General features: G+C 35.4%; 1 protein-coding gene across 6 annotated transcripts in view; it reads left to right on the top strand.

Moving 5' to 3' along the window:
* Nucleotides 1–4,016: 4,016 nt before the first annotated feature.
* gramd1a (GRAM domain containing 1A) overlaps nucleotides 4,017–24,954 on the top strand; it is a 35,479-nt gene continuing 14,541 nt past the window's right edge. Inside the window, exons 1-11 of one of the 6 annotated variants that reach the window (XM_067409972.1) lie at nucleotides 4,017–4,250; nucleotides 5,997–6,163; nucleotides 6,342–6,476; nucleotides 9,821–10,823; nucleotides 19,625–19,823; nucleotides 21,641–21,661; nucleotides 21,760–21,844; nucleotides 21,953–22,056; nucleotides 22,533–22,628; nucleotides 22,762–22,842; nucleotides 23,608–23,726. In XM_067409972.1, the coding sequence (XP_067266073.1) occupies nucleotides 10,405–10,823; nucleotides 19,625–19,823; nucleotides 21,641–21,661; nucleotides 21,760–21,844; nucleotides 21,953–22,056; nucleotides 22,533–22,628; nucleotides 22,762–22,842; nucleotides 23,608–23,726 (1,124 nt within the window). In that variant the 5' untranslated portion in view covers nucleotides 4,017–4,250; nucleotides 5,997–6,163; nucleotides 6,342–6,476; nucleotides 9,821–10,404. Of the gene's footprint in view, nucleotides 4,251–5,996; nucleotides 6,164–6,341; nucleotides 6,477–7,050; nucleotides 7,823–9,820; nucleotides 10,824–14,749; nucleotides 16,185–19,624; nucleotides 19,824–21,640; nucleotides 21,662–21,759; nucleotides 21,845–21,952; nucleotides 22,057–22,532; nucleotides 22,629–22,761; nucleotides 22,843–23,607; nucleotides 23,727–24,954 lie in introns of those variants that run through there. The other 5 variants (XM_067409963.1, XM_067409981.1, XM_067409991.1 and 2 more) reach the window with 5 other exon arrangements.

Here is a 24,954-nt window from a genome sequence, read left to right as displayed (position 1 = left end):
TTAGTTCACCCAAAAATGATGTCATTTCTTACTCACCCTCATGTCGTTCTACACACGTAAGACCTTCGTTCATCTTTAGAACACAAATTAAGATATTTTTGATAAAATCTGAAGGCTCAGTGAGGCCTCTTTAGAGAGCAAATTGAAACTGTCAAGATCCATTAATGTACTAAAAACATATTTGAAACAGTTAATGTGAGTTCAGTGGTTCTATCTTAATATTATAAAGCGACAAGAATAGTTGTTGTGCACCAAAAAAACACAATAGCAACTTTTCAACAATATCTAAATGGGCCGATTTCATGAAGCTTCTGAGCTTTATGAATCTTTTGTTGCGAATTAGTGATTCGGATCTCCTATCAAACGGCTAAACTGCTGAAATCATGTGACTTTGGCGCTCCGATCCACTGCTTCGATTCGTAAAGCTCTAAAGCAGTGTTTTGAAATCGGCCCATCTATATATTGTTGAAAAGTCTTTATTTTGCTTTTGGCACACAAAAAGTATTCTTGTCACTTTATAATATTAAGATAGAACCACTGAACTCACATGAACTGTTTCAAATATGTTTTTAGTACCTTTATGGACCTTGAGAGTTTCAATGGCCTCACTGAGCCATCGGATTTAATCAAACATTTCTTAATTTGTGTCCTGATGATGAACAAAGACTTACGGGTGTAGAATGACATGAAGGTGAGTAATAAATGACATTATTTTCATTTTTTGGGTGAACTAACCCTTTTATACTGGTAGCAGGCTTCCTAGTTATTAGCTTACTAGTATATATTTATAAGTCACTACTATCTATTTTGCTCTTAAAGGTACACTGTAAACCTTAATGCTCAAAATACTTAATTCGTTTGAGTAGGACAAACTTAAATTAAACAAATTAGTTCAGTTAAATGAACAGTTATGAGTATTTAAAACTTTCTTTTACTTTTGAGTTCACAGCACTGACATATTTCAAGTAAACTAAACTGTTTTAGTTGCAGCAGATTTCTAATTCCCAGCATGCTTTGCATCAGACTGTCTAAATGTTGAAATAAAGTGTTATTTTGTGTGTTTTTGCATAAGATTAACATAGGGAGACATAAGTTAGTGTTTAATGTTGTGTTATGTTGGGATTGACAGGGGGTTCTGTTATGTTAGTTTTGTAGGGTTACCATTCTGGTGAAGAGTAGACCGTGTGGTTAGGTTGAGGATGGGCTGCAAAACTTTTAAGACCACATATACTGTATGTTGTTTGATTATATACATGCAAGTATATATTGACAGTCTCTTTGATAATTATAATAACATGTGTTTTTTGCTAACTAACATTTAACCAAGACTTGAATGTGATGTTTATGTAAATTAACTATATGTACTTGAGTAGGGCGAGGCTGAGAACTGTGGGAGCGAAGGAATGCCAGTGATGTGATGGTTAATGAGAGACACCTGTGCACCACACTAGCATTGCTCCACTTCCATGGCTCTCGGCCCTGCCCCACTTGTCACAAAAAAATTAAGTTCTACTAACTTAAAAAAAATAAGTTAGTTAACTTAAATGTTTTGAGGTAATAAGTTTCCTCAAATGTTTTGAGTATTCTGAACTTATTGAGTTTTACAGTGTAGGGTATAGGCAACGTTTTTTCTGAAACACTTTTTGTTATACTGGTTGAAACTCTCTTCACATCCTGATAGCAATCAATAACAGAAGTGATCTAAATAATATGTATGATAGGATGTCTTACCGTGCCTGTCAACATGTATGTATCAACAATACCTCCATGTATCCTGCTTGCGCAGACATCACAAGTCATCAGTGTGTTCTATGAGGTTATGCAGAGTTGTAGACAGACACCGTGCACCAAAAACAAAACAGAAGCCACCTTTTACAGTTCCTCCTGAACCAAAACAATGAGCTTATTTCACTTTCACACCATGTCATAATTACCATAATTACGAGATAGCAACACATGACGTTACATAACCTGAATGATGTGTTTCTGTGGCAATATCAACGGTGAAATGAATCTGCAGCAGTCAGATTGTACAAGTCAGTGCTCTTTAAGTTGTTTAGGTTCTACTTTTATATGTGGTTGAGACATAAGGCAATTTAATGCCATCTCTCATGACGCTTTGCAGACTCTGCTTTGGCTGTGTGTGTTAATGTGTTTTGGAGGAGGCGTGGCTTTGGAGAGTGCTTTGAAGGGAAGGTGGGATCATATGCTTTCAAAGCTAGCTTGCTATTGCTAGCCTCTACTAAATTGCCTAACCTACATTTAATGACTAAGAATGGCTTTACAGTCCAGTTAGTTAAACTGTTTCTAACAAAATAGTAGGCCATAATAAGTATTAAATATATAGTAGTTTCTATAATAAATTGTTACTTGTGAAATTTAAAAAGATACATAATTTATTAATAATTTAAAAAAAATACTAGTAACAAAAATAGTAGTTCATCTTAAGGAATAGCTAAATAGCTAAATGGCTTGCCACATTAAATCAACACACAGGGCTATAACTTGTTTTTGAATGTCAAATTATTATTTTTTTTTTTAGTTAGACCTAAGGAATGAACATGATATATAAAAAATAACTAGTTGTAGTAGTAGTTTATGCTGTAGCTTATGAGATAACTTCAGGGACCATAAGCCAGTAGTCAAGGACATTAACAAGATCTAGCCCTCATCCTTTTGGGTTGTTGTGGTTAGTGCTCTTGAACATGAATTAACAAGAAGGCTATATATAATACGGAAAATAATTATAATAGTCTATAGCTCCTCTCATATAAAATCTCCATTATAAATTGTGCTTGGAAAATATTTGCATACTCCTCCTTTGTATGACAGATATACACTACAATCACAATGTTCACAACAACAAACACAAATTTGTTTATCTGTGAAATCATAAGGTTAAATAAAGTCTAAATATCAATAGCAATAGTACCAATAGTAAAAATGTAAATAGCCTTTTTAGCATTTCGCAAAATGCAGGGTTTTGTCACAAGGGCCACAAGAGTTTACATGCAAAACAGTTCTGCTTGAATTTCCGCAGAATTTTACTGACAAAGGAGTGTAAGTAAATAACAATGGAGGCCTTTTCAAAAGATGCTAAAGTCTGTTCTATAAAAAGGGAGATGTAAAGATTTACAAGCTGCAATAGTTCTCCTTGAGGAAATGTTTAAATTGATTTTTTTAGTATATTCTTTGATGAATAGAAAGTTCAATGAACAGCATTTATTTGCATTTATTAAATAGAAATCTTTTGTCAACTGTCATTATTGAATAATTAAATGCATCCTTGAAGAACAAAAGTATTAATTTCTCACTTAAAAAAATCTTGTTAAGAGGCAAAAACTGTATTCAACATTGGTGATAATAATAATAAGAAAAAATGTTTCTTGAGCAGCAAATCATCATATTAGAATGATTTCTGAAGGATCATGTGACACTGAAGACTGGAGTAATGCTGAAAATTCAGCTTTGCCATCGCAGGAATAAAGTACATTTTCAAATGTATTAAAATAGAAAACAATTATTTTATATTGTAATAATATTTTCAGTGTTACTGTTATTACTGTATTTTAAAATGCAGCCTTGGTGCCTGCTGTTTTCTTGTCATAGCACTGATGTTCAGTGTCAGTTTACTCTGGAGCACAAGGCCATTTCATTGAGAGCAAGGTTAACAAAATCTTCCCTGATGGAAAATGGAAAATAATTCCACTATCTCAATTATACATTTTCCCCCTTTTTGTTCTGACATCATGTGCTTAATAGGCTAAATCACACACACAAAAGAAGAATTCTAGTGTTTTTCTTTTTATTTTTTGCTGTTGTTTTTGGTCAAACCATTGTCCTTCAGACCTAGTGTGTGTTGGTAAAGTATTTGCATTGTCATGTCATGTTGCGTCAGAGGTTTACTGAGTAACTGACAAACTACTACGGAGTGAAGGTTGTTTTGGTTCCCGAGCGTCAAGCGCGCCCTCCCCAAACAAACCCCAGGCAGTACGCAAAGTGTCCCACTTGATTTCCTTACCGACGCCCACGAGCTGGTGAACTTTTATATTTAGCACCGCTCGAGTTTCCAAATACCCATTCAATGCCAGCAGAAGACGCAGAGCAACACAACTCTGGAATCTCTCCAACACGAGCAACTCATAAAATCAGACGACTCACAGGCACGAGTCACGACCATAGACTGTGAAAAGGTCACGACACACAGAGAGAAAGCAAGTACTGAAACCCTTTCAAAAGCGAATTAAGAGGTGAGTCAAGGTTATTTCATATTTTATAAACGAAACGTTCCCGCGAGAACCTATTGACAGCAAAAGCTGAAGAGACTGGAACATTTTATATGTTCCTTCCAAGGCATATTACATTAAAATAATATATAGACTAATGTTTTACGCATTTATCTAGCCTAATGACACGTAAATAAACGGTTAATATTTAAAATCTGAGGGGAGGTTTAAGTAGGCTACACAGCACAGTTCAATATTTCAGTTTGAATACTGTTGATATAATGTGTTATTTGCGAGGTATACCAATAAACATTTACATCATACTCTCCCGTCAAATTTCTTTTCAGGTAAAGTGAGCCATCCATGATTTATCAAAAATTATCCTGTATATTAATTAAAAATACATGATGTAGGCTATTAACACATATTATCAAACAAACATATTCAACAACATATTTAACAAACCTAAAAGCATATAGCCTATGAGTAAAATTAATCAGTTCACTTAATGCATGTGTAAAATTCAAAACAACTGAAAGAAAATGTTGTGTTGACATTAAATTTGATTAAATCTGATCATCAGAATATATAGTCAACATTTGAAGTGGATCAAAACTTTTCATCAAAGTTGTCCTAAAACCTTCTTCTTAGGACAACTTAGGTCTTAGGACAAATGTTGACTACTGAATTTAGAAATCAGAATATGGATGAAAATGAACTCTACAACATGTTCAAAATGAGACTTTAACACATGCAACAACAAATAGGCTAACAAAAATTGAAAATGAGGAACATTTAAAATTGTAACCATATTGTAAATCTTTTTTTTTTCTGTTTCTGTTTTCTCTAAACACTTTAAATGAACTTAAATTGTGTCCATGTTTTAAAATTTTAAAAGTTTTTAACTACATTTTGCTCCTGTCATCCTTTCTTCACTTTATTAATGAATTGTCTTATTTTATGCTCTTTCTTTCTTTTCTTCCATCTCTTGACTTGAATGGCACACTCACTTCTGTTTTCTAAAGAGTAGATCACAACTATAAAATAATCAATGAATGTCATTTTATTTAATGAATTTGAATATAATTACTGAAGTTTAAAGGTTGCTTGACCCACTTTATCTAACACGTTTAGCCAAAGTGGGCCAGCAATTTTTAAACACCTTACAAGAAAACTAACATTTTTTTATACATTTTATTTTTTGCATTTTATTTCCTGTCAACTGTGGTAACAAACAAAATCGGAACTGTTACAATAATATTTGTTTACATTTAGTGAGCAACCTTATAATTTAGAAAATAAAATCTTATGTCAGCGGTTTTTCTTCCCTTTAACCTTTGAGGTGCGTCAACCAAAAATATTTTATAATTTAAAGAAATAGTGTCTCTTTAATTAAAGACCATTGTCATGCTCTAAAAGTATAAACCCATTGAGCACAGTACTATCAAACTTAAAGGATTGGTTCACTTTCAAATTAAAATTTCCTGATAATTTACTCACCCCCATGTCATCCAAGATGTTCATGTCTTTCTTTCTTCAGTCGAAAAGAAATTAGGGTTTTTGAGGAAAACATTCCAGGATTATTCTCCATATAGTGGACTTAAATGGAGCCCAAATGGTTGAAGGTCAAAATTACATGTTTACATTACAGTTTACATCTTATCTAGAGAAACAATCGCTCATTTTCTAAATTTTTTTAAAAAAATGTATACATTTTAACCATAAATTCTCATCTTGAACTAGCTCTCTGTTTATTTCTCATCTGGGAAGACGTAGAACGCTTTGAAGCTGCAATGAAAACGTAATTTTGACCTTCAACCATTTGGGCTCCATTGAACTCCACTATAAGGAGGAAAATCCTGGAATGTTTTCATCAAAAACCTTAATTTCTTTTCTACTGAAGAAAGAAAGACATGAACATCTTGGATGACATGGGGGTGAGTAAATTATCAAGAAATTTTAATTTGAAAGTGGACTAATCCTTTAAACGGCCCACTTTACCTGCATTCAGCCTATAATCAGGTAAGGTTGCCTACTATATGGATGGACTGTCGCCTTAAGAATAGTAATAGTCATAATTAATAGTCATAATAAAGTGTCTGTGTTTTTCTTCAGCCTTTTGAGTGCAATGTGAACCTATTCTTGGCGAGAAACAGGCTGAAAGGGGAAAAGAATATCAATTCCAAACTCATCTCTCATTGATTGAGTCCAGAATAATGATTATTAAAAGCCATGAAGGAAGCATTCAAGGTAAGCGGATTTATCATACTTCACTCTTTTAAAATTCCTACTATTGTTACCAATTTAGATGTTCAAACTATAATTGTTGGACTCCCATATTTTGAAGGTATTCCTCCTCTTTTATGAGTTTATGTTAAACGCGTTATACACTTAATGCCCTGAAGAGGGCGCAGTAAGCAAATAAATAAGATTAGTGGAGTAGAAATAAAATTGAACATTAATGACAGATACTCATTTGATTAAACGTACTATAGTATAGGAATATCTAATATTTATATTTATTAGCCTATATATTAATTGAAGCCTGATACATTTTATTAGATTTTTGATGAATTGGTATGAACATTGGTTACTTTTATTTCTCCTAATAAGGCGTTGGTAATGTGAACCGCCTTATATATACTATTCATTAATTTATGTATTTTTTAAAACATTTTAAAGCTGTTTAAAATGAATTATTTTGTGTACAGGCCTGTTTATACACAACACCAAAACACCCGTTAGATTTTGTCTGCGCACACTAAAGAGATTCTCGCTGGACTGTACCATTAACTAACCAGTGAGGGGGTATTTGTAATTAAGTATACTTTTCATTAATTATTGTTTTACGCTTTTGGCCGTGTTTTAATATCGGCGAATGTTTATATGTATGATTCTCATCATGTGAGTTCAAACTTTAATTTACTTAAGTCACAAACCGTCATTGTACTTATCTCTGCGTCTGAATCTACCCCTGTCCACTTTTTGCCCGTCTCATTGGAAACTGTTCTCTATCTTACTGTCTCTTCGCGAAGCATTTAAACTTATGAAAAGTTCGTAACCTAAAATGTAATAGATGCATGGTTTTAAGAGGCATATTTTAATAGACCAAACCATGAGATCATCACCTAGTCCTGTGAGTCGTGACTAGGATTTTGGAATGGCGGAAAGGCGAATTAATGGATAAGAAAAAGTAAACAGAGGACCGTTTTCTCTACCACCGGTATCATTAGCATGCTAGCCAACTAGCAACTAGTATTCTCCCCTACTGTCTTGAATAGTACAGCTGACCTGTTCGTTAGCACTGCTAACGCCTATCATGGTTTGTTTACTGCAGTATGATTTGACATTTACGCATTTCAGCGTATGTTATGTTAACCCGAAATAGTTAAACAGAAATAAATAATTAGAAAACGGTGGCTTAATTTGAAAACTGGCGACGAAAGCTACTTTTTTGTTAGCTTGCCGGCTAAATTAGGGGTGCTGATGTGTTCTTGCGAAAAAGTGGATTTTAACATCACCCCTCGTACTGTCGCCCGTCTGGTGTATGAGGCCGAACAGGAAAAAAACAATGGGGGTAATTCGTCCAATGGAAGGTAGGAATTATTATTATTATTATTATTATTATTATTATTATTATTAAGTTAGGCTTATTCGACTTTTATTAGGTTCATAAGCATCATTGATGTCCTTCATTTGACTATAAAATCATTTTTATTTATTGCACTGTGGTGTTTTTTTTTTATTACACTTACCATATGTGCAAGTGAAAGTGTTAACAGCTCTGGTTTGATTTGTTCAAACAAAACCTAGACATGATTTAGCTTGTTCAAACAGGAAAGTAAATAAAGTGGCAGATCTTGTCCTTGCCTTCAGTAACTGGCTGTCAGTCTTGTTCTGAAGCCAATGATGATGAAACTCTTCAGTAGAAGGTTTTCACAGGAATTTGTATTAATCTGCAAATAACCAGGAAGTTTTACAAAATTTCCTAAGAAGTATAAAGGTCAGGTTTGATAACCGCTGATTTGGTTATTTTTGTCTATCACTTGGCGTGATAGAATATGTTACTACTGTTTGGTTCACTTTTTTTTTTGTTGTTGAGGAATTTGTATTTAACGTTTTGTACTTTGCAAATTGCGTGATTGTTATGGTAATTTCTTTGAGTTCAGGAAGGCATGTTTGCTCTGAAAGAAAGAGAACACACTGTGTATCTCTTGTATCATTGTGGTTGATTTGTCTCAGCATGGCTCACCAGCTTGTGGTGCCACTGACAGGAAAGAAGACCTAGAGTTCTGCTTAAAACAGTACTTAGTTGTGGGAACCTTTTCTTTTTTACCCACAGTAAACTATATTTGTGCACAAATGTTACATGCAAGGGTGATAGTCAGCTGAGAAAGGAAAAGTTTTCTCTTCACGTGCCTTCCCATCAAACAAAATGTGTTATGTTCCCTTTGAAGCAGGTTCAGCAACATGATAAAATCCAATAATAAAATAATAAGTTAGCAGCTGTTCAAAATTCACTGGGTATTTCATTATGTTTTCTATTGGATTAAGCTGTTGAAGTTTTACACTCAAGTTTAATCGCAGGCAGTAGCATACCTAAGAAAACTAAACGGTAAACAGTGCAGGTTTTGGTTCACCACTTCTTTGGATAAAGCCTTCATGTTAGCAGCCTAGTTAAATAGAGGTGTTTTAAAGCCTTCAGGTGGCAGATGACAAACAATCACAGAGTGATGATGATGGCTACATTGTACTGTAATCAACCAACGGTTACTCCACCCATACATTAACATCAGCTTGCGTGTGTTAAACACCACCTGTACCGGGTATGCAGGTTGTTGTTGATCTGCTCTGTCAATCTTGATCTCATTTAGAGGAGTTATACCATAAGAATATGGGAGAATATTGTCCAACAATACATTAACACAATGTTTGTCTGCTAAATAAATTGAAATTTCTTTTTTTTTTTTTTTTTTAGTTTTTTTTTTAATTATGTGGAAATATATTAGGAATGCAATACTATGAAAACTACAGTTAAAAATTTGGGGTCAGTAAGATTTTTTTTTAATTGAAAAATTAATCCTTTTATTTTATTTATTTTTAAATAAATACAAAAATATTAAGCAGCACATCTGATTTCAATATTGAATAATAAGAATTGATTTTGAGTCATTGAAGACTGGAGTAATTCCATCAGATTTAAAAATATATTAAAATAGAAAAACATTCTATTTTAAGTCATTTTAAATTGTAATAATATTTCTTAATATTACTGTTTTTCTTATTAAATATACTAATATAAATATATTTCAATATACTTTATTATGCATGTAGTTTTGAGACTTTGGATCTCTTCAACATTTAGCCAAACTGTTCAAATAAAACAGTGACTCACAATTGCTTTAAAATCAGCCCTAAGTGTTAAATGATGTTAGTACTGTATGTGCATCCCTGATATATTATGATATACCAAAATATTATACAATTTATCTGTAAAGATATGTTTTTATGTAAAATATGAAGTAGCTCAAATAAAATGTTTTTTTCAGTCTGTAGCTTGACGAAAAGACAAATATAGTTTTTCCCCTTTTCAGCAACATGATCTTATCATATCTGATGTGCAAATCGCAATGACGAGGCAGATTGCAAAACTGCATTTGTTGTGATCTGTCCTTGTGGAGGAAAAAAGGGGCAGAAACCTTTTTTTGAAGGAAGTCTTTAATAGCAGCAGAGAAACAGGAAGAAGATGGATTTGACTTCAAGCAGTTATGGGTGCAAGTCTCAAATGCTCATCTTTTTCCCTTCGATAAATGGCATGCAGAAGAGATGGCTGCATTCTTTTATGCGTATTAGAATTCAGTGATGGCTCCACCCAATTTTTTCAGTTCCTGCTGCAGGACTTTATGCCGTATATACGCTGTACATCTGTGAAGGAAGCTGAACTGCTGACTTCTTTCTTCATGACTTGATGCAGACCTTTCCAATTGTCATCAGATTGTATTTCTGTAATGGAATATTTATTTTGGGCTCTAGTGGAATTTCCAGACCAGATGTAGAAGACGAAGACACTAGAGAGTAAGAAATATTTGGCGCTTCTCAGTGAATGATTGTGCATGATAAAACTTGTACTCAATGAAACTGTCAGCCGTAGATGGATGCAGAAAGTTCTAGGTGATGTATGATGGCTGTGACACCACCACCTGAAATCACCATGGCTGATCCCATTCCCATTCCAACCCTGAACATTCTTCCACCTTCATCCGATACGGAGTCGTGGTCCTGCTCCCCAAGCCCACGACCACACCGGTTCCACTTACGCAGCCGTAACCGAGAGAAGAGGAGAGCCAAGGCACAGCAAGCAGATGCATCAGAGAACCATTGGGATAAGGGGAAAGGGAAAAGGGATACAAATCAAAGCCCATCACGTGCATCTCCATTGCCTTCAATGGTTTCTAATATAGAAGAAGAAGAGCAGGGCAGCCCCACTGTGCTTCTCCTACCCCCATCCCGCTCATGGTCACGGAGCTCCCTAAGCAGGCGCTCTCGCTGGTCTCTCCGTAGCCTTCTCAGCAAGGATTCAGATTGTGACAGCAGCAGGTCAGTGTGTTTCCCCCTCCCACATGCGCAGTCAGCAGCATTCTCTTAGGCTGCTTTTTTTTTTTTTTAAGTGCATCCACACTAGATGCTCAGAGGGATATCCCTGCAGATGCAATGGGAAGAGGAGTAGAAACTCTTCAAGAAACACTTCTGGTTAGGGTGGAGATGTTAGTTTCGTTTTAAGATCCGTGATTATTAGCATGATCTTTTTGTCTCTTTCTTTCATTGATGTGTGTGATTATCTTATTTTATTTTTTATTATTTCTTTATTTAAAGAAGTGTTTGTTTCACTTCTGTTCGCTCAGAAGTATTTGTGGCATAATGTCATTTACCACAGGAAATAGATTTAACTTGTTCCTTAGTTGTGTTTTATAAAGCAAGTTAAAAACATGTGTACAGTAAGGTACTCGCAATGCAAGAAATGGGCCATGCACTAAAAAGGTAAAGCTCATTTTTTGAGCATGAATATAATTACTTTCATGTGTCTATTATTTGAGTAATTTAATTATATAATTTAAAGTTTAATATATATATATATAAGTTTAGTATATATATTTATATTTATTCCTTGTTCACAACAATTCAGTCTTTTCAATGTTAAAGTCTTCGCTACTGACTGACACACTGTTAAAGACAGTCTTTGCTGTCATCTAATGGCTTTTACTAATGTAATAACGTAACTGTTGCTGTTCACGGTCAGGGACTATTTTTTTTCCGGCGGAAGGAAGGCTTTTAGTAAGAGTTTACTTCATGAAAGTTGCACTGATACATATTTTTGGCTTTAATATTTGTATTGTGTGGTAACCGTTTTATAAAAGCAATAAGGTACTCAAGGCTAGTGCTGTATCATGAATAAGTCATGGCTGAAGGGGTTGCAGGCGTTCTGCTTCGCTTAAACCTTATTGCTTACATAAATACACTACCGTTCATAAGTTTGGAGTCGGTAAGATTTTTGAAAGGTTTTTGAAATCACAAATACAGTTGTTAATTAAAGCTGCAAGCAGCGATGAAAGGGCCCTCGCACCCAGGCTCAGCGCCACCCGTTGGCCTTAGGAAAACGGTGAACTGTGGGCGACATGCATGTAAGCGAATGAATACAGGAGAATTATGCCAAATTCATTTCGAAATGCCACACTTCCTGCTGCCAACAGGTGGCGCTTTGACCATAACTGAATATTGCCATGTTGATGTCTTCAGGCCAGGACTATTATCAAACATGTTAAGTTTGGAGCAGATCCGACATTGTACGCCTGAGTTACTAGAACTTCCTGTTTCTTGGCTTTAATCGCATACATTTAGCCACTTAGCCAAGTGTTGCATGATGTAACATATTTCTAGTATGTTTGGTACATCATTGCATATTAAAATGTTTTTCTGAGAGTGAACTAAAGTGTAAAGCATACAATTTCCTGTTGCCAGCAGGTGGCGCTATGACTAACTGAATTTTGGCATATAGATGTCTTTAGGCCAGGACTCTTTTCACACATGTGAAGTTTGGAGCAGATCGGACATTGTATGCTTGAGTTACAACAGCTTCATCATTCATGTGGTGAAATGGTGAAACATCAGAAGTCAGTCCGCCACGGACACGCCCTTCAGTGAAAACTCTAGATCTTCGCAATTTAACGTCTCAAAGGCCTTTAGATTAGACTGACCAAATATGATGTTGATCTGATTTAAGCTCTAGGAGGAGTTCGTTAAAGTACAATATCTGAAAATTAAAAATATCTCACTTCCTGTTGGGTTTACAAACTTTGCACCCTGTGGCTTTTTTGTAGGTATTGGGATGTTACATCTGTCTACCGAATTTCATAACTGTACGTGAAACGTAGCACGAAGGGCGCTTAATTGAAATTTTGTAGGTGCCACTATCGAGCCATTTTGCCAGACCTAATTCTGAAACCCATATCAGATGTAAATTTTCACCACTTCTGCAAACTGCAAAGTTTCATGAGTTTTTGAGAACATTTATGCCCTCAAAAATGCGATTCATTTTGGAGAAGAATAATTGGCTGAGCAATTACAATAGGGTCCTCACACCATCGGTGCTTGGGCCCTAATAACAGTAATATATTATTACAATTTAAAGTAATTGTTTTCTATGAGAAAATATATTTTAAAATGTAATTTTATTCCTGTGATGCAAAGCTGAATTTTCAGCGCCATTATTCCAGACTTCAGTGTCACGTGATCCTTCAGAAATCATTCTAATATGCTGATTTGCTGCTCAAGAAACATTTCTTCTTATTATTAATGTCAAAAATGTTTTTGTTGATTAATATTTTTGTGGAAAGTCTGGAATCCTTGTTACATTACCACTCAAAAGTTTAGGGTACGTAAGATTTTTGTTTTCATTTAAATTATGCAATAAATTGATCGAAAGTGACAGTAAAGGCATTTATAATGTTACAAAAGATTTTTATTTCAAATAAACGCTGTTCTTTTGAGCTTTTTATGAATGAAAGCATCCTAAAAATGTATGTTAATAATTGAATGGCAATAATAATTGGCTGTGGAAAATTCAGCATTGCCATCACAGAAATAAATTACATTTTAAATGTACACATTTGTACTTGATATGAAATATTTCATATTTATTTAACATTAAATATAAATGCAAAAAATCAGCAATGCCATAAATTCTGTTAATACAGTTTAACCTGTATTGATCGCAGAACATTCTTTCAATGCAAATGTAATGATTTGTTCCCTAGTAAATTGGCATCGTTTAGTAACTGTTACTGTAACAGTCTTCATGCACATGTAAAAACACCATACTTGCTAGTTATAATTATAGGGAATTTGTTCAGCTAAAACACAGAAATATTTCCAGGGACCAAATTAAACAGAGAGTCCAGAAACACTGTTATTATGTGAGGTTTGAGTTCATGAATAACAGGAAGATGATAGAGTGACAGAAAAAAGAGGAGGAGTGCTCTTGGCAGTGGAGTGATGGAGGTGGGGCTGTGTCTGAGCCGTCTGACTCTCGAACACATGACATCACTATTACCCAGTAGGAGTGTTCCGCCTTTTTGGGTGATGTCACTGCTGCCCAATCAGAAGCCACTGTTTTGATGCTGCAGTGAAGACTGTCAGCCAGTGAAAAGACACGCTTGGAGAGCGAAAGGTGTTTTATGCATGCCACATGAACAGCTGTGCCCTTGTCCTTCTCAACTACCAACCGGTTTTACTGACCTAGTTTTTTTTGTTGTGTTGCTCAGCCGTTTCGAAGACTCGCTCTGAATTGGAGCCTATTGTGATGTTTTTACAAGGTTCTGGATATTGTTTAGCAAGTGTTTATTTATTTATTAGCTTACTAGAACCTTAAACCATACAATTAGCCAGAACACAACCGTTGTTAGTCTGAAAACAATACAAAATACATTTTATAGGTATCAATTATAATCCTTGTAATGATTCAGACAGGCATGAATGAGTATTACAGTATGAATCATTTACATCTGATGAAACTAAACTGGGTTTTGGCAAAGCCATACTTCCTTTATTTGTAGACAGAACTGTACTAATCTTAAGTTCAAGTGGTAAAGCCTGTTTATTGCTCGCTTGCATGAATCGTTTTCGCCGACTGTAGAATTGGCCTTGTTTGTTTAGCAACGTCTGTAGGTTGTTTCCCTGTCCAAAATCAATGCAAATTCCTGACATGCAGGTTTGCACAACATCAGAAATGAACGCTCCAGGTTTTCCACCAACATAAGCTCCAAATAATTGTAAATAGCATTGTTTATATTAAAATATATATATTATGCCTAATGTGGCATAAATAATACATATATATTGTAAACCTGCACCCTCTGTTCAATCCATGCATTTTGATTTCTCCTTCCTTGCCTATAGTTTACTCTGTTTTCATGGGCTGCTTCTTAAGTCTGAAGATTTCATTTGTCTAAGCCTCTTTGGAGTGCTTTGGCCTTTTTGGCCATGATGTGCCTGTGGTCCTGTGTGCCATATGGTCTTATAAACTTGTCGAAATGCTTTTAGTGCTGCTGCATTACTCAGATCCTACAGATACATGTGATTGCAGAAATAGATTGACTTGCGTTGAGCATCAAACCCTCAATCCTAGTGGATTATTGCACAGGCAGAGCATTGTCTGTGTTTGATCAATGCCACTAAAGCCTCAGAAGTGAAAGGTAGAGTGACATTGATCACCTTTGTTTCCTGAGCTAATGTAGTTATCGTTAAAGTTATCATTCCTGGTGTGAACAAGCCTTAAGTCACATTTTATTATTATATTTAAAAAAAAAAAAAGTAAAATACTGGTAAATAAAGCAAAATGTTTATGAACATAAACATATATTTGAGTTCCCCTCAGTCCAAAGGAAAAAAATAAATATTTAAAGCTAAAAGGAAACTACAGCGCATGTAGGGAATGCATTATACAAATAAACTTGGACTCACGTATCCCTCTCATTTGGTACAAATCCAAATTTTGTGCATGTTTAGCTTCCTTGAGATTAACTGCATAATATAAATCGCAGCACATTTCAGATTATTATTAGTGTGACCTCCCATGGTCAAAGTATTTTTCCCCCCAATTTTTAAAGAGTAAAATGCTCATAGCAAATTGTAGCTTTATCATTTTTGTCCATAGCAAATACAAGCAAAAGTCTACATTTTATTTAGTACAAGTTTTTGGACATGGAAATCTATATGTCTTGGCTTCCCTTAACACTTCTTACTGAGATTATGGCAGCCTCTCCTAGGAAAACAGATTATGGAGACAGCCAGACCGCTGAGGATTATTATGCAATTTTATCATGATGATCATTATCTCTATTATAAACTGGGTGCATTTAGGGTTATCCAACTTCCCAGTTTTTGATCATCAGAATAATTCCTTTCATTTGAATGACTTTGTGCCAACTCCGGGTGTCCGGGCTATTTCAACCCAGTTTTATTGACTCAAGTGCTTCCACATAAACTCTAAACATAATCCCCTATGGGTTGGCCCTGGTGTGGTGGTAAAGAGACGGCCACTGCCTCATACAGTGTTGATTCCCTCCTCCACAGAGAACATCCTCTTTTCTCCTCCCCCTCCCCCTCTTGCCCAGTGTGTAGGTTGCTTTAGGATAACCGGAGCGCTCATGGTGGAGACCGCTGTGGTCGTTGCGATTTAGAGGGGGTCTGGTACCTCGTTTAGGATGGGGATATTGAACGATCGCGTTCTGTTGGACTAGAACGGGCTGCGGATGAACAGAGGACGCGGTGTCTCCATGCATTCGGCTAGTTAATCTGAATGTACCGTCTGTTATGTCGGCGCAGTGCCATATTGAGAGGCTACTGTAAAATAAACGTGGGCAGCACGCATTGATTTGAGAAAACACCCAATGACATGTTCGAGTAAGTAGCAAATGGTTAGTTATTTTATGCAATGCATGCGAATGTTGTATTTCTACAAATCCGTATGCTAGTGTTGTTTTACGATTCACTTTTATCAGTTATTCTTTGCATCACAGTGCAGTAGTAGGTTAGGCGTTAACACGCATGCAACTGTGATTGCATCCCCAAACCGCACTGATGACATCGACATTTCTGTGTTTGATCAATTCCGCTGTGCCCAAATGCACGTTCAGCATTGAGGATTAGATTGGCGCGTGCTGTAGTTTAACTTTGTGCACGTTTAGCATGCAAATTGCGTTTATTTTATATAAATTGCATTGGTTTACGCAGTGACTGAAGCTCGCGGCATTAGTATTTCAGCTTCAGCGTTAAAGCGTCCATTCAATTTTCTTGACATTTCCTGAAGCGATTCGTTCATTTGAGTCGGTTCTTTTTGAATGAATCGTTCGAACCGGCTCATCAATTTGACCGAATCAATCCAAGCGCTTCTTGAGCGAACTACTTGATTCATTCAGCTGAGAACCGTTTCTTTTGAACATGCCTGATTCGTAATGAGAATCGATGTTTGAGCTGAAAGAAATAGCTATTGAAGTGGAGCAAGATTTAACTAATGGACCAAAACAAAACTTTAATAGCCATATATCAGAAATATGAACGAATTCAACGTACTGATAATCAACTTTTTGTTACTTGATTGCATGACAGTTTTGTCAACACGAATGGAGTGCTTGTCAATGACAGTGAATACGCCATGATGTAATTGAATCTGATTGAATCTTTTTTAACCGGTTCATTAAAACGAAATAACCAGTTCACTGAAATTAGGCAGGAATTTGCTTTGAAACGAGTCTTGCTCTTAAAAAAAAACAGTTACAGGTTAAAGAGTTTACAAAAGGCTTTTACTTTTAGGGGTTTATTCTGGCTTTTGTTAGGATCTTATATTAAAATTGCTGTGTGACTGTTTTTGCTGACAAATAAAACATAAAATTTCACATTTGAAGCCCACTAGATCAACTAGCTAATTAAAGGGATAGTTCACCAAAAAATAAAAATTCTGTCATCATTTACTCACCCTCAGGTTGTTCCAGACCTGTATAAATGTCTTTGTTCTGTTGAACACAAAGGAAGATATTTTGAAGAATGTGGGAAACTGAACAGTTCTGGGGCACCATTGACTTCCATAGTATTTTTTTTCTACTATGCAAGTCAATGGTGCCCCAAAGCAGCCTCATAACAAACTTTCTTAAAAATATCTTCCTTTGTGTTCAACAGAACAAAGACATTTGGAACAACTTGAGGGTGAGAAAATGATGACAGAATTTTCATTTTTTTGGGTGAACTATCCCTTTAAGTGAGAGGTGTATTCCTGTTACCAAGACGACGTGAGACTGGAATCCAAGCAGATATCAGCAGAGGTCAAAGTTGTTAAAGATAAAGTACAGCAATCAATAAGACCTTATAGATGGTTTGATAAAGATTACTGAAAGAGATGTTGAATTAAACGGTTACTATTTACCTATCAACAGGTATAATCTGTTCTTTTCTGTGACGCAATGTATTATATTAGTGGTTGACCAATATGGGGCTTTCAGTTTGTGATTCTTAAATTATTTAATTCGGTCCTTCCCAAAGTTGCATCCTTGCATAATGCCACAGTGTTTTTTTTTTTTTTTTTGTAAGGGTCTGTTGTTACACCATTGTCTTCTGTGACTCGTCATCTTCTCATCTTGCAGCAGGCGTGTCTAATCGATGTCCTGAAGTTTGACTGTCTGTTATGGATTTGTATGGTGTTTTTCAAGGTGGTTTCAAAACTTTTCTTGCACTGAACATTTAGTTTGAGCTAACTGAACTCAAGGTAACTGTGGTCAAGGTTGCCAGAATATATACAAACATCTTTAAATTAGTTGAATTTCATTAGTGCCATCAAGTATGTAACAAGTGTCAAGTAGCAAGTAGGACTGGGTGATTTATTAAATATACACAATATTCTTAATGATTTTTCTGGTGACATAAAATTTAAGCAAAATTGTGAATATCACAAGACAACATCCAGTATATACTTTTAATATATGTATATTTTTACTTTTTTGCTGCATCACCCAACCCTAGTAAGAACAACTGGTATTAAGGATGGATTTCACATGCCTTAAAGCCAGTATCAGCACTCCTTTGACTAAACAGGTCTAATATGTCTGCCATTTAAATGTCTCACCAGAGTGATCAAATGCTGGTGAACAGATAAGGCTTTGTGTTTGTGTACAGAAGCTTCTATCTGTGTTGTTACCTTTATTTTACTGGAACAGGAATGGAATGCTACTATGGAAACAAGTGTTATTAATATAAATACACTCTTTATTCCTGGTCTTCGACCTGAACTCGTAGTATAGGACCCATCCTGGATGCTCCCTCAGTTTATTCAGAGTGTGATGGCTTAATTTTTTCTGAATGACAGCTTGATTGTATTTTAAAACATATTAGAGATATTAGAGCCATACCTTAAAGGGTTAGTTCAGCCAAAAATTAAAATTCTGTCAATATTTACTCACCCACATGTCAATCCAAACCCCTAAGGCTTTCGTTCATCTTCGAAATACAAATTAAGATATTTTTTATGAAATCCGAAAGCTTTCTGTCCCTCCATAGACAGCCTACATAATTGAAACCTTGATGCTTCAAAAAATTCATAAAGAGATCAAAAAACGAATCCATATGAATTGAGCGGTTTAGTCCAAATTTCCTGAAGAGACTCAATCGCGTTATATGATGAGCAAGTTTAATTTAGGCCTTTATTCACATATAAACATTGATCAGCGAATATAAACAGAAGCTCAACCGAACCTGCTTGACGCACGAAAACAAACATGCTGGGTAACACATGAGAATCAACCTCGCTTGAGGCTTGAGCTTCTGTTTACCACACAACTGATGTGTGCGTTGATCAATGTTTACATGTGACTATAAATCTAAATTCAATCATCTAAAATGGTCGAGTCTCTTCAGAAAATTTGGACTAAACCATTCAATACATATGGATTATTTTTACGATCTCTTTATGAACTTTTTGTAGCGTCAGAAATTCAATTGTGTAGGCTGTCTATGGAGGGACAGAAAGCTCATATATAATCAAAAAAATCTTCATTTGTGTTCTGAAGATGAACGAAAGTCTTACAGGTTTGAAGTGACATGAGAGTGAGTAATTAATGACAGAATTTACATTTTTGGGTGAACTAACCCTTTAACTTACATGCTATCTGTTGTAAACCAGAATCAGTTAGTTGCAATCAATACAGGCTGTTTGGTCAATAGTGGATAAACCTTGTCCTATTTGTTGTTTCCTTGTGCATGACCCAGTTGCCCTTAAACGCGGTTAAAGCAGAGTGCTGAAATGCCAGATGACTGTCTGTATCTCCTTTCTTACCTTCCTTTTCCTCCGCCTGCAGTACAGCCAGTAACTCTCCGCGCAGCACTCCCGGCAGCTCACCCTCCTTGCGCCGGCGTGTTCTGGGAGGCAGAGCCAGCGAAGGGGAGACAGTTGGGGACAGGAGTGGTGGAGGTTCGGACAGTCCCCTGCCTCCTACTCCCTCCTCATCAACCTCCTCCTACCCGCTCGCGGCCCGCCACTTCACTCGCAATGCCAAGGTAAGCCACGCTCTAGGCCAGTGAGATTGTTGGTCGGTGCTAATGTCTGATGTGATGAGTGCTTGCTCTTCCACCCATTTACTGAGTGCTGTTCGGTGTGAATAAGGGAGGAAGAATGCTAGTGTTGCAACATCCAAAAATGTAAAAAATGTAAAAGAAATTGATTAAAGGTGTCCTAGAACCAGTTTTTACAAGATGTAATACAAGTCTAAGGTGTCTCCTGAATGTGTCTGTGAAGGTTCAGCTCAAAATACCCCATAGATTTTTTTTAAATAAATTTTTTTAACTGCCTATTTTGGGGCATCATTAACTATGCACCGATTTAGTGCGCTGCCCCTTTAAACAGTTTCTAGTTAACATGCACATAAAACAACATTCAATACCTATTTTACTTCTGTAATATGGCATATTTCTGAGTGAAGCATTGGGCAGGACTTGATATTATACACTACTGTTCAAAAGTTTGGAATAATTAATATTTTTGAATGTTTTTGAAATAAGTCTCTTATGCCCACCACGGCTGCATTTATTTGATCAAAAATGAAGTAAAAACAGTAATATTGTGAAATATTATTAATATAATGTAAAATAACAGTTTCAGAAATCATTCTAATATGTGGATTTGGTGCTCAAGAAACATTTCTTATTATTATCAATGTTGAAAACGGTAAGATAAAATAAAATAAATGCTGTTTTGTTTTGTTTCTTAGTTGATGTTAATCTCAGCATTTACTAATACATTTTTTTAGATCAAAAGTCATATCTATTAACATTAGTTAATGCACTGTGAACTAAGATGAAAATTTTTATTAACTATAATTAAGAAATATTAATAAATGCTATAAAAAAACAAATATTGCAGTGCTCACTGTTAGTTCATTAACTAATGTTAACAAATGAGACCTTATTGTAAAGTGTTACCGAACATTCTATTCATCAAAAATGTATCAGGTTTGCACAAAAATATTAATCAGGAAAAACAGTTTTCTGCATTAATAATAACAACCATTAAAGGTGCCCTAGAATTAAAAATTAATTTTACCTTGGCATAGTTGAGCAACAAGAGTTCAGTACATGGAAATGACATACAGTGAGTCTCAAACTCCATTGTTTCCTCCTTCTTATATAAATATTTGTTTAAAAGACCTCAGAAGAACAGGCGAATCTCAACATAACACCGAATGTTACAAAACAGTCGGAATCATTAATATGTACGCCCCCAATATTTGCATATGCCAGCCCATGCTCAAGGCATTAGATAAGGGCAGCCAGTATTAATGTCTGGATCTGTGCACAGCTGAATCATTAGACTAGGTAAGCAAGCAAGGGCAATAGTGAAAAATGGCAGATGCAGCAATAATAACTGACATGATCCATGACATTTTTAGTGATATTTGTAAATTGTTTTTCTAAATGTTTCGTGGGAGGAATTAAAGGGGCCGCAGCCTGAATCGATGCATAGTTAATGATGCCCCAAAATAGGCATTAGAATGATTTGTTTTAGATCATGTGACAATGAAGACTTCTTTAAAAAAACACAAACAAAATCTAATTATTCCAAACTTTCTGCCGGTAGTGTATTGAAAATTGGTTGGACATGAAGAATCTGCATTGCATATTCATGTTTGCAGTCGATAATCACGGATTAAAACATATGTGAATTTTTATTTCTTTATGTTTTAGAATAATATGCACTGATGAATTGTGCAAAATAAGAATAAAACATTAATAAAGAAACTAAATAGGGTTCATTTTGATTTTGTTGAGAAAAAGAATGGAAATCGAGACCCTCATTCATCTTTTCCTTTCCATTTCAGAAAATGCAGAGCTGGTATAATGTAAGTATCCCGAGGTGTTTGGAAGTTCATGCCTCAGTGTTTTGTGCTTTAGCTGACAGTGCAGTTTCCCTCCACTCATATCTCTCTCTGATATATAGGTGCTCAGCCCCACATACAAACAGAGGAATGAAGACTTCCGTAAACTCTTTAAAAAGCTGCCTGATACAGAGCGTCTCATAGTGGGTGAGTAAATGAGTAAAGCAAGCAGAATGTAATGAGTGATAGCACAGTTCTCAGTGTGATGATCACATGGCCTCTGCTTGTGTTCATTTTATTTTGTTTCATATCTAGACTACTCATGCGCACTGCAGAGGGACATACTGCTCCAGGGCCGTCTCTACCTATCTGAGAACTGGCTCTGCTTCTATAGTAATATCTTCCGATGGGAGACCACGGTAACCCTCACATTACTGAAAACATTGACTAGTGCTGCAACAACTACTCAACATTGAATTTCCTAGTGGATAAACTTCAAGTATTTCATAGAGCATGCACATGTATGTCAGTCAAATGAAGTGGAAAAAAAAAAGAAAGAGATATGCACATTTGTTTGGATCAAAACAAATTTATATTTAAATTTATACATCAATATTTGTTGTTTAACATTAAATTAAGTGAAACTTGAAATCCAACATGCAATGCAATTAGTAATATTTTATATGAATTGGAATTAAACAATAAACAGTACTCTCTTACATAACAATTACTCTGTCAGTCGAATCGGACCTGGGGCCCGTTCTTCGTACATGGATTATGAAGTTATCTGGATTTTACTGTTGATGATTTAACAAATGAAAGTCATATGACAGTTAATTCAGACAAACCGCATATGCAAATCCTTAATATTCTTTCTTCCTCTTTGTATCATCAGATAACCATACTGCTGAAAGATGTGACCAGTCTGACCAAGGAGAAGACCGCCAAGCTCATCCCTAACGCCATCCAGATTTGCACTGAACACGAGAAGGTACCACTCTGCAGACATTGGATATGCACGCTAAAGTTGCCATTAATGGATTTCTTTTGCTGGCTGCATTTTGAACCTCCTAAGCCAATAAATACTCTGCCTTTGATTTAAAATCCGATCTTGTATTTGTCAGCACTTCTTCACATCATTTGGGGCAAGGGATCGCAGCTATATGATGATCTTCAGACTATGGCAGAATGCACTGATGGATAAGGTAAGAATCACACTAGTGCACATTTTATCAGTGTATAAGACATAACCATCTGAAATCTCCTGTCAGAATGTGCAGAGTGTGGGTGATTTCATATGGCTGGCGACCAACGTCGCTTGGCCATCGGCCATAATAATTAGCACTTGGCAAGGTGCAGGTGGTGACTACAGTTGCATTTCAATCTTCAGCAAGCATGTCTGTTAGAATTGAACAGTAATATAAGGCTACTGCAGCTTATATTGTTGCACCTAACATTTCAACAACTGCTACATTTGCTGAAATGTTTTCCTGTGCTGTATTTTTTTAGTTAAAATATAGTTAAAAATCTGCCAAATGCATACATTTACAAAAAAAAAAAAAAACTTAAAAGTGTTTAACAGTACTTTATTATTTTTAGATAAAAGCTCTGTTCCAAACATCACAAAATTGCATGTATTTTACATGAGTAAATCTGTTCCAGAATGCATTGCAACCAACTTGGCAAAAATGCCAGACGGAGTCAATGGAAATATTGATTATAAATATTCTTTATTTTGAATAAAGTAGTTAAATAACATCTGTAATCAAAATAATATACTAACAAAATGAAAATAGTTTTTTGTAATGCATTTTTTGTCCTTGTTACTCTGTTAGCTTATAGCAATAGCTATTAAATCGTTCATCACCTCTGCTGCCTCACAGAAATGGTATTGAAGCAATTTTTAGCCTGAAAATGTCCATACTGAGCTTCTACTTGAAGCACTGATATTATATTTCTCTTTTCCACAGACTCTGTCTCCTAAGGAGTTATGGCACATCGTTCACCAGTGTTACGGCACTGAGCTAGGGCTCACTAGTGAAGATGATGACTATGTCTCCCCTACTGCTGAACATATGAACGGCCTGCTGTGAGTTCACACTGAGAGGAATCTGTTCATGAAATTTTATTTATGAAATTTACCTGATAAACACAAGGACAGACAGAAGGTCACAGTGTACCTGTATCTTTATTTTAATTTTTGGTTTTAGATCTATCTAACTATTAGAACTGCACGATTAATCATTAAAAGATTGCGATCTCGTTTCAAACACCCACTTGATCTTATTCCTAAATAACAATGATTCTATGTCTATTATGCCTGTTTCACATCGCAAGAGTCAGTGGAGATTAAACATAGTGTATTTTGTTCACTGCCCATGTAAATAAATGAGAGGGTTGGCCGTCATGCTTCATTCATTGATATGGGCAGTGACAAAACACATGCTCCGCTGATGCTTGCGATGTGAAACAGTTGAAACCAAAGACTTTAGGGACTTTGGTTAACCTTTGAAAGTACGATCATCACACTGCAACATTCAAATCTGTGTTCACGCTGCCGCTGATCCGGAGAGAGCAGCTGCCATGTAAATGAAGCAGCTGCAAAAACAGTTTTCAACCACACATTATCGTTATTTATGTATTTGAAACATTTAAAAAATGGGATAAAAGTGTACTGGGATAAAAGTTTATAGTTTGGGTATAAACACTGATGTCTACAGTAGTGATCAAAGAGTAAATCATCTTTTGAAAGTATTTTGACACTTGTATGTATTGTATTTCTTATCGTTATACGTCAGGAGGTGGCAACAAGTGAGTGTTTGTCGTTAAATCATTAATTTAAAAGATTTATTCGCAAACGAAACAAGTCTTTATGAATGAGAAATTGATTCAAATTATTTCTTATTTCGTTTAAATTAATATATTTTTTAAATAGTACAAAGCAAACATTTTGTCTGAACTCTAGTTTGCGTTATTTTGTTTAGTTTTCTAATTTTTTCTTCAGAATCGTGGGAGGATTGCAATCTCCATTTTATAAAGAAAAAAAATCATGAATCAAAAAAATCATGAAAAAAAATTATGAATCTCAATTTATCCAGAATTGTGCATCTCTATCTCTCTCTCTCTCTCTGTCTATACCACATACAAAATACATACACTCAGTATTTTTATTTTATATTATTTTACTTTTAGTTCAAAAAGGCCTAATTATATACAGTATCTGAATCATAATTTTTTTTAATTACATTTTATTTATTTTATTAAATATTTTATAATTACAGTAGTACACAAGGACAGACAGGTCACAGTGACCTGTC

The sequence above is a fragment of the Chanodichthys erythropterus genome, chromosome 2, assembly GCF_024489055.1.
Source record: "Chanodichthys erythropterus isolate Z2021 chromosome 2, ASM2448905v1, whole genome shotgun sequence".
Lineage (NCBI taxonomy): Eukaryota > Metazoa > Chordata > Actinopteri > Cypriniformes > Xenocyprididae > Chanodichthys > Chanodichthys erythropterus.
This window is presented reverse-complemented; position numbering and strand designations above follow the sequence as displayed.